This window comes from Ictalurus punctatus, chromosome 22 (assembly GCF_001660625.3).
Source record: "Ictalurus punctatus breed USDA103 chromosome 22, Coco_2.0, whole genome shotgun sequence".
Lineage (NCBI taxonomy): Eukaryota > Metazoa > Chordata > Actinopteri > Siluriformes > Ictaluridae > Ictalurus > Ictalurus punctatus.
The window spans coordinates 959204-970000 of record NC_030437.2 but is presented as its reverse complement, the minus strand read 5'-3'; the positions used below and the strand labels follow the sequence as shown (position 1 = coordinate 970000).

Below are 10797 nucleotides of genomic sequence, written 5' to 3'. Positions count from 1 at the left end.
CAACCACGGTCCTAAGTGTGAAACAGAACAATACACGCTATATCATCTACACCATTTGGAAGAACGCACGTCACGCACGTCACGCACGTCACGCACGTCGCACGCTCCAACAAACACGTTCCTCAGCCAAACCCCTTTCTGTTTTTAAGAATGATGCCAGAAACTCCACTAACACCTCACGTGCGAAACAGAGGGGGGGGGCATACTGCCCTTAAATATAACCTGTCTCACTGAACAGAGGGGGGATACTGCCCTTAAATATAACCTGTCTCACTGAACAGAGGGGATACTGCCCTTAAATATAACCTGTCTCACTGAACAGAGGGGATACTGCCCTTAAATATAACCTGTCTCACTGAACAGAGGGGGAAATACTGCCCTTAAATATAACCTGTCTCACTGAACAGAGGGGATACTGCCCTTAAATATAACCTGTCTCACTGAACAGAGGGGATACTGCCCTTAAATATAACCTGTCTCACTGAACAGAGGGGATACTGCCCTTAAATATAACCTGTCTCACTGAACAGAGGGGATACTGCCCTTAAATATAACCTGTCTCACTGAACAGAGGGGATACTGCCCTTAAATATAACCTGTCTCACTGAACAGAGGGGATACTGCCCTTAAATATAACCTGTCTCACTGAACAGAGGGGATACTGCCCTTAAATATAACCTGTCTCACTGAACAGAGGGGGGGGGATACTGCCCTTAAATATAACCTGTCTCACTGAACAGAGGGGGATACTGCCCTTAAATATAACCTGTCTCACTGAACAGAGGGGATACTGCCCTTAAATATAACCTGTCTCACTGAACAGAGGGGATACTGCCCCTTAAATATAACCTGTCTCACTGAACAGAGGGGGATACTGCCCTTAAATATAACCTGTCTCACTGAACAGAGGGGGATACTGCCCTTAAATATAACCTGTCTCACTGAACAGAGGGGGATACTGCCCTTAAATATAACCTGTCTCACTGAACAGAGGGGATACTGCCCTTAAATATAACCTGTCTCACTGAACAGAGGGGGGGGCATACTGCCCTTAAATATAACCTGTCTCACTGAACAGAGGGGGATACTGCCCTTAAATATAACCTGTCTCACTGAACAGAGGGGGATACTGCCCTTAAATATAACCTGTCTCACTGAACAGAGGGGATACTGCCCTTAAATATAACCTGTCTCACTGAACAGAGGGGGATACTGCCCTTAAATATAACCTGTCTCACTGAACAGAGGGGGGGGCATACTGCCCTTAAATATAACCTGTCTCACTGAACAGAGGGGGGATACTGCCCTTAAATATAACCTGTCTCACTGAACAGAGGGGATACTGCCCTTAAATATAACCTGTCTCACTGAACAGAGGGGATACTGCCCTTAAATATAACCTGTCTCACTGAACAGAGGGGGAAATACTGCCCTTAAATATAACCTGTCTCACTGAACAGAGGGGATACTGCCCTTAAATATAACCTGTCTCACTGAACAGAGGGGATACTGCCCTTAAATATAACCTGTCTCACTGAACAGAGGGGATACTGCCCTTAAATATAACCTGTCTCACTGAACAGAGGGGATACTGCCCTTAAATATAACCTGTCTCACTGAACAGAGGGGATACTGCCCTTAAATATAACCTGTCTCACTGAACAGAGGGGATACTGCCCTTAAATATAACCTGTCTCACTGAACAGAGGGGATACTGCCCTTAAATATAACCTGTCTCACTGAACAGAGGGGGGGGGATACTGCCCTTAAATATAACCTGTCTCACTGAACAGAGGGGGATACTGCCCTTAAATATAACCTGTCTCACTGAACAGAGGGGATACTGCCCTTAAATATAACCTGTCTCACTGAACAGAGGGGATACTGCCCTTAAATATAACCTGTCTCACTGAACAGAGGGGGGGGCATACTGCCCTTAAATATAACCTGTCTCACTGAACAGAGGGGATACTGCCCTTAAATATAACCTGTCTCACTGAACAGAGGGGATACTGCCCCTTAAATATAACCTGTCTCACTGAACAGAGGGGATACTGCCCTTAAATATAACCTGTCTCACTGAACAGAGGGGATACTGCCCCTTAAATATAACCTGTCTCACTGAACAGAGGGGGATACTGCCCTTAAATATAACCTGTCTCACTGAACAGAGGGGGATACTGCCCTTAAATATAACCTGTCTCACTGAACAGAGGGGGATACTGCCCTTAAATATAACCTGTCTCACTGAACAGAGGGGGATACTGCCCTTAAATATAACCTGTCTCACTGAACAGAGGGGGAAATACTGCCCTTAAATATAACCTGTCTCACTGAACAGAGGGGGGGATACTGCCCTTAAATATAACCTGTCTCACTGAACAGAGGGGATACTGCCCTTAAATATAACCTGTCTCACTGAACAGAGGGGATACTGCCCTTAAATATAACCTGTCTCACTGACTCTCAGGAGTGCAGTGCGCGCGGTACTGTATTAGTGTTCAGTACAGCAGTGTGTGCAGTGTGTTGAGTGTGTGTGCAGTGTGTGTGTGCAGTGTGTGTGCAGTGTGTGTGTGCAGTGTGTGTTGAGTGTGTGTGCAGTGTGTGTGTTGAGTGTGTGTGCAGTGTGTGTGTTGAGTGTGTGTGCAGTGTGTGTGTTGAGTGTGTGTGCAGTGTGTGTGTTGAGTGTGTGTGTTGAGTGTGTGTGTTGAGTGTGTGTGCAGTGTGTGTGTTGAGTGTGTGTGCAGTGTGTGTGCAGTGTGTGTGTTGAGTGTGTGTGTTGAGTGTGTGTGCAGTGTGTGTGTGCAGTGTGTTGAGTGTGTGTGCAGTGTATGTGTGCAGTGTGTTGAGTGTGTGTGTGCAGTGTGTGTGTAGTGTGTGTGTAATGTGTAGTGTGTGTGTATGTGTATAATGCATGTGTAATGTGTGTGTGTGTGTGCGCAGTGTGTGTGTGTGTGTGTGTGTGTGTGTGTGTAATTCTCTGCCTGAATTTCTGAGAATTAACTACGTAATTGAGCTGATCTTTCATAACGAGCCAAAAGAGCACATTACACACTTTCCACGTTTCTCACACACACACACACACACACACACACACACACACACTCCACCCGCTCACTTTTACATAGCGTGTGTGTGTGTGTGTGTGTGTGTGTGTGTGTGTGTGTGTGTGTGTGTGTGTGTATTATCGGCAATTACATAATGCGCGTGCGTTCCTCATCCACTTACAGCAGGAAAGTTTATGTATCCGCAACATAACCTACCAGTTATAGAACTCAAATCCGGGGAGACCCTCCACACACACACACACACACACACACACACACACACACACACACACATCTACAAAGTACAAGCAACTTTGTTTTCTGACCCAACAAACCCCACGAACAAACTTTCCTCCCGCTCCACCGTTATAACACGTAATAACGCGCACGCGAACAGCAGCGTGTTACAGATGGCTGTGTCCAGAGAGAGAGAGAGTGTGTGAGTGTGTGTGTGTGTGTGTGAGTGTGTGTGTGTGTGTTACCTGGCGGCCCCGGTGCGCGCGGCTTTCTCTCTCATCATGAACATGTGCGGGTGACTGCAGAGTCGCGCTCGCGCTCACAGGAAGCAGCCTGAAGCGAGAGAAAACACATAACACAGAGAAAAGAGCGACAACAAGACACGCGCAGAGAAAAGGGGGGGGACCCTTACACGGCCACTTCCGGTGAAATAAAAGTCACCCCGCTTACACACTGCACATGAGGCTCACTGCTCACATAACACCCGGCTAATGAATCACTCAATACTTTATTAATCAGATCAGATCAGATCGGATCTAATCTAACACAGCCGAGGAAATACAATCAAATACAGTAAAAACAAACCGAACAATCACTGATAACCCAAATAAAACCAAAACATTTTATTATAAACAACTGTTTACATACACTCAACTAATATCTAACGGAACAGAATTCAACCAGAAACCTGACAACGTCCACACACTCAAATTAAACAATATAAACACTGGATTTAATGAAAATAAAGAAATCAGACCAACTAATAAACTCAGATACACTTTAAATGAAATGTAAAATAGATGTTTATTTAAGTAATTAAGTGTTCATTTAAATGCGCATATATTAAGTTAAAATGGCGGGGGGCTTTCAGACTGGTGGATTTATCCGGACATTAGAAGAGAAAGAAGAGGACACTGTACTGTAGTTTAACAGTGTTTCCATCCACACTGACCCCTGACCCCTGACCCGAATGTGTGTCGGGTCTCCAGTGCCGCTCTGATCAGCTCGTGGTGTTGATGTTTTATAAACACACCTGAGAGACAAACACCGGACTGTGAATCCTACAACTTCCAGGACACTGGAATCACCACCACCGCTCGCGCTGAAGCTCTGGAAGGGTGACCGAAGAGTGGAGTTTACACAGCGACACACCGCCACCTGGAGGTCACGCGCTCTACGCCAGCAGGTAATCTCCAATAACAGCAGCTCTGACAGTTCTGCGCTCATTCGTTACTATAGTAACCGCTCGTTCCACTGGGACTCGTGCGGCAGAAGTGCCACTAGTGATAAACAGATGGTTGATACTGCGACGTTTTCCTAGATTAGACAAGAGGACGTTTATTTGACGTCATTACGGAAGGAGTCTCCAGTGCCAGTCGGAGGCGAAGCTGTAACGTGATGTTTTCCGGCACGTTCAGGACGGAGGAGTTTACGCGTGTTTGTGGTAATAATCGCCTTCACGGTGGTGACAGCGCGTCCGCTTCATCACACCACACACCCCGGGCACGGATTAGCTTTACAGTCAAACTCTCACCAGACGCTTGTTGGGTAAAAAGAAGTGGTTTATTTGCCAATACAATCATTAGACACAGAAACAGGACAAAAACATTAGACTCGGAGTGTTAAAACATTTCCCAGGAATTTCTTCTGCACAGATCAAGAGTTTTCATCTGGGACACAAGAGAACGTGCAGCGTGGGTTACAGTCTTACTGAAATCAGGACCGTTCAGTACCGTGTCCAGGGTTCTGTAGTGTCTCAGTCCCGACAGAGAGCCACGGTTCTAACACTTCAAAATCATTGTAATCTAGTTAGAATTCATTCCCCACAGCAGCTCTGACAGCAGCGCAGGTTTATATCTCAATGCGCTCGTCCTAATACGTTATCGTTTCCATAGCAACACCTCGTTCACAGGGACATGTACGGCGGATGTTCCACCATTTAAAAAGCGCTGATGTGGTGAAGTTTTCCTAAAGAAAGGAGACAATCGGTGCGTTTACACGGACAACGATGATCTGTTATGAATCCGATTAATACGATACTCTGATTAAGACACTAGCATGTAATCAGACACTATTGATGACCTTAATCCGATTAAAGTCACACTCGAAGTGAACACTAATGGAATTAAGACGTGTGGAGTATTCCTGTTTTAGTCGCATTATCGACGTGCGTTACAGACGTGTACACACCTTAATTACACTGTTAACGCCGTGTGAGTTTTCACTGCATCGTGCGACAGGACACGATCACACACGGCAGCGCTCGACTGTTTTACAGCAAACAAGAGAGCACGGCCGCGTCCCAAACCGCATACTTACAGGCTATAGGCCTGTAATTAGAGGAAATAAATGTGGATACTATATAGACGGTAAGTATGCGATTTGGGACACACCCACGGCTTCAAGCGGTCGTCTGTTTGCACGTACAGCATGACGAATAATTAACTGCACTTAAAGCGTTCGTAAAAAAATAAATAAATAAAAACACCCAAAACTGTATACGGTCCCATAACGAAGACGAACTGTAAGTTGATACGTGAAATTCTGGAGGGACGTCAGACGGCGTGGCGCGGTGACGTAATGACGCGGGCTGTTAATCTAATTATGTTCTATAACATGTAAAACGGGAACATGACAGGAGTATTCTAAAAGCGACTCATATAAACACCTTAATCACATTATCTTACTCAGATTAAGGTCAATAATCAGATTACTGCTGTCCATGTAAACGCAGGTATTTATTTAACAGTTAAGGAAGGAGTCTCCAGTGTCAGCGCATTGTGACAGTCAGGGATCGACGGTTATAGCTGCTGTGATGAAAACGGGTTTTTGTAGAAATCGAGGTGTAAAGTAAGACCCGTCGTTCTGTAACACATAAAGGCGAGTCACTGCTGTGGAGTCAGAGGAATAAAACACGCCGTGTTGCGCTGTTCGGGAAAAGAACTTGGGAACGGTAACAGGCACTCCAAATGGAAAGTGTTCGATTCCTTCGGTACTCCTGCGCTCAGGCTGCACTTGGTGAATGTGGATCAATAAAAGAGTGTTAAATGTAGAGGTACATGATGTATAGATGTAGTAGAGTACACAGATATAGATACGATATATAAACGGAGACTGGTGCGCCCAGTCTCTGTAAAACCCCAGTATCAAGGTTTCTCCCAAAATAAAAAAGTGCAACAGGTCGTCTGCTCGTTTGTCGTCGAGTACCGCGTTCTTTATTCTAAATAAAATGTGTTCATGTCTCGTAGGACAGACATTCTGAAACGCAGACATGGCTGTCGAGTGTAAACGCTGTACATCACAGTACACGGATGCGACACGTACACACTCGACAATTCCATTACCGTTATATACTTATACATATATATATATAACTAATACATTCTGCTAAAGACCAGCTCCAGCTCGCTAACGTCGCGCTCACACATGCTACAGCGCTAAACACGGATCATTACTAACAAAACATTATGAAATAAAACTGCATTTCCACCGCACAAAGGAACAAAACTTTCAGCACCCGTGCTGGACGTTTTCTTTCTGGTTCCTTTTAAAAATGGGCGCCAATGGTAACTAACAGGTCTCGGGGGCGGAGCTAACAGCGCCGGTCATCACTGATTGGTGCAGCACCACAGAGCCGATCATTCAGACAGAGCGGCCATTTTATAAAGGACGTGAATCTGTTGAGCGTGACAGTGTTTGAGTACTTTGTTACCGTTAGAGTACGGACACTGTAATCATACCGGATCAGATACCGGAGATAAAAACGTATAAACCCCGTAGAGTCGTGTAACAAATATAACTATCATTTTAATACGTGTACGTGTACATTTTAATAGGTTTTTTTAACGTATGTGGATAAAAGTCAGCGTCGTGTGGAAGTCAGTGTGGACGGGGACGTATTTTATATCCTGTACACGCGTCACGTGTTCCAGCAGTTATTTAAAACACCTCACTTACAATTTGCTCAGTTTAAAGCTTTCAATCAACGATGGTTTCAGCATCGTATCGTATCGTATCGTATCGTATCCGTACTCAAGGTTTCAGCATCGGACCGAACCAGCTCTACTTTGAATCCGCTGTGTTGTGTAGCTTCTCGAGGGTTTAAGCCCCTGACCCCCCAAAGACTCGTCAGTTCCTGCTTTTTATTTCCGGAGTACGGTGGAAACGAACACGGAGAAATAAAAGGCACTGAAATATAATGGCACGCTATCCGGAGGTGTCCTCCTCACGTCCTGTTTAAAGATAAAATCTTAACATCATCTTCAACACGTGGTAAACATTAAAAACCGTATCAAATGTATTAGTGACCTCTGTATGTATAAAGATTAAACACAGTGAGTATAAAAGTGTAATAAAACTCCTGGTAACAGAGTCTGATTAGAAGAAGAAGAAGAAGAAGAAGAAGGCAGGATGGTGAAGCACCGAGACGACGGCGTTAACTCTGTACCCTTAAACGAGAAGGCGAGACGTCTGCTGAGACGATACGGACACGTTAATTATCCACGTTCAGTGACTTCCTGTCGATCTTTCAGTCTAGACTCTCGTACACGGCCATGTCGCGCCTCTGTTTCTCCGTTTACGTCGTTTCAGTACCTTTTCATTCCAATCTTATTCGTGAAAAATGTGTTTCTATGGTGAACGTGGACATTTATGAGAGTCTCGCTTATTTCGGAATTAGTGTAAAAATACTACGGTGGAAGTTGGATTAGACACGGAGAGTCTGAGATTCGGATTAGACACGGAGAGACTGAGTGTTCCGTACACTCAGCTCCTCGTCTCAGCAGACTGCCCCCCCCCCTCTGAACGCATGCTGGTGTTAAAGCTTCACACGCTCGGCTGTGAGTCACTCAGGACTCTTTGCCCCGCCTCTTCCCAAGTAACTCTACAGTTCTGAAATCTGAGATGTATCGTGACTCTGATTATCGCCCCGACTCCGACACACTCTCCTGCTACTGACTCTGCAGCCACTCGCTGCGGATCTGAGCCACTTCCTTTCCGTACCAGTCGTGCAGTTTGGAGAAGCAGGTGGTCCCGGGAGACACGCCTACCCCTCCGTGAGCCACACCCATTTCAGGGGGGCTTTTCCTGCGTGGAGGAACGGGTGGAGGACGCGCCTTCACGCCACACTCGCTCTCCCAGGCCACCCCGTTAGCAGCCGTGGGTTTGTTCCAGGAGACGCTGTTGTCTCGTCCCGGAATTCCGAGCTCGTCGGTTTGCGGTGGTTCGCTCCAGGAAATTCCGTTCTCCCTGCCGGTTAGATCAGGACGGAGCGCTGCACTTTCCTCCCCACCTCCTGCTGCTCCGTCCTCGTGCCTCTTCTGTGCCTCCTCCAGCTGCTTCTCGAGTTCACGCACCACCAGGCGCAGGTACTGGAAGCTAGCGCGCGCTAACGCCTTGGCCCAGTCCTCCATCTCGGCCTGCGTGTCGGCGGCGAGCGTGTGCATGTGGCTCGTGCCGAAGCGTACGGCGAAGGCGAAGTCGACGCGCTCGCTCTCGCACAGCTCCACCGTGCAGCCCTCCAGCACCACCAGGCCCACCGGCTCGCGCCTCCCGCGCTCCTCGAACAGGAACAGCAGGTTGGCTTTCAGAACGCACCAGCGCCGGTGGAACGTCCCGCTGCGCTCGCTCTTCTTCATCAGGAAGCCCGATTTATCCGGGGGAACGCCACAGGTGGCGTAGTGCACCACGCTCCGCTCGTTTAGCTTCATCGCCACACCTCACACACACACACACACACACTCACAGAGCTGAGAGAGAAAGAAATAAAACCAAAATAAGAACAACTCATTAACACCTTCATTAATCTACGAAGGTCTGTTTAATCAGACGGAAGAGAAGAAATGTGCAAAAATATACACCGATGATTTTCTTAGCTTTCATACACACAGGAGTGTGTAACGTTATGAGTGTGTGAGAAAGTGAGGAAGCGTTGTCTTACACACACACACACTCGGGCAGCGTCGTCTCTTCACATCACATCACCTACTGACGCCGAGGCTCACCATCACAAAGCTCTGTAACACACACACACACACACACACACACACAGTGAGTAAACAGCACGGTGCAGACACTCAGAGGCACAAGAGTGTGTGTGTGAGTTAAAGATAAATCTGAGCGCTGCAGTGGAACACTGACCATCACAAGGTAAATTTGTCCATGTCTTACTTCCTGTTCTCACACACACACACACACACACACACTAAAACTATCTGAACGTATTTACTCATCTATTTTCAATGTGAATAAACATGTGAACACAACATTATACAGATTAAAAAGTGTAATGTGATATATTCTTTAATACATAAATGATTTACAACTTGAGAATTCAGGAAATGACGTAATCAGCCGTCAAACGCATCATTAACATCTGCATCGCTAATAAAAGCAACATCTGTACGGTAATGAAGAAACATTCTCCAGGGTCTCGAGTAAGAATGCTCATTTCTTTGCAAAACAACACAATTCCTGCTATTCTGCGTGATAATATTTCTGTAAATCTGGATATAACACAATCAGCAGTAAAAGATTTAAAGCGCCGTCAGCGTTTTTGTTGTTGTTACTTTCCCAACCACATTCCGCCAAACCAGGCTTCCTGCACTGTGATTGGCTAGCGGGTCAGACTCTGGCAGAACCGTCCAATCAGCGTGCTCCCAGAGCGAACTCCTAACCAATCCTATCGCAGGGATCGGCTGGAATAGGGGGGACTTTGGAAAACTGGTACGGGTGGGGGAAAGCCACGCTAATACAGCCTTAACTGAACAGATATGAACAGAATTTAATCAAATTATTTTAAATACTACATTTATAAGACATTAGAGTGATAAAGTGGGCGAGAATTCATTAAGCAGATTAAACTTTTAGCTTTGGTTCATCTTACCGAAAACATCCACCGCCGCTTTCTTCAGCCTGCTCGCGCTGCTGCAAGTCCTGCAGCCCGGAGTCACGTGACACCAGGCAGCATCCCAAACATGTCTCATCACGTGATATGAATCGACTCTGTGTGAATCAGAATCAGCTTCAGGTTCTTCTTCATTGTTCACTGAGTCGTTAACAATCAAATACCTCTAATTTGAAGAATTGTTTCGCTGATTCAGTTTTCACACACGAAAATAACATTTTCATTATTATTATTATTATTATTATTATTATTACTATAAAATAGCATTCAGCCCCTAATCATTGTACAGTAGGTACTTTTATAATTTTATAGTCATGCCTGACTTCAAAATACAAAAAAAAATGCAGAATATATAGCACGTCATCCACCCCCTTGCCACCCCCCCCCCCCACATGCATGAGCTCATAGATGGTCATGATTGGTTAGGATACCCATGGGTGGGTTGGTCTTGGGGTTTCGACTCCCGTCTCCGCCCCGTGTGCGCTGAGCTTGCGTGTCCTCCCCACGCTTCCGGAGTTTCCTCTGGGTACTCTGGTTTTCTCCTCCAGTCCAAAAACATGCATTATAGGCTGATTAGCATGGCTAAATTCTCTGTAGCATGTGAATGTG

The 10797-nt window shown here is 46.0% G+C and overlaps 2 protein-coding genes across 3 annotated transcripts in view; both read right to left on the bottom strand.

Annotated features, from left to right (window-relative positions):
- sh2b3 (SH2B adaptor protein 3) overlaps nt 1-4526 on the bottom strand; it is a 48724-nt gene extending 44198 nt beyond the window's left edge. Inside the window, exons 1-2 of the mRNA XM_053674608.1 lie at nt 4318-4526; nt 3530-3617 (exon numbers count right to left, since the gene is read on the bottom strand). Of these exons, the coding sequence (XP_053530583.1) occupies nt 3530-3617; nt 4318-4511 (282 nt within the window). The 5' untranslated portion in view covers nt 4512-4526. The remainder of the gene's footprint in view (nt 1-3529; nt 3618-4317) is intronic.
- Nucleotides 4527-4825: 299 nt separating this feature from the next.
- Nucleotides 4826-10304, bottom strand: pheta1 (PH domain containing endocytic trafficking adaptor 1). 2 transcript variants are annotated; one of them, XM_017451664.3, is made up of 3 exons: nt 10168-10304; nt 9223-9298; nt 4826-9031 (listed from the first exon to the last, which is right to left on the bottom strand). In XM_017451664.3, exon 3 carries the CDS (start codon nt 8990-8992, stop codon nt 8234-8236), a length of 759 nt encoding a protein of 252 aa, XP_017307153.1. In that variant the 5' UTR covers nt 8993-9031; nt 9223-9298; nt 10168-10304; the 3' UTR covers nt 4826-8233. The 2 variants fall into 2 exon arrangements, with proteins under 2 accessions (XP_017307153.1, XP_017307155.1); XM_017451666.3 differs by having other exon boundaries at nt 9227-9298.
- Between the last annotated feature and the right edge of the window lie 493 nt (nt 10305-10797).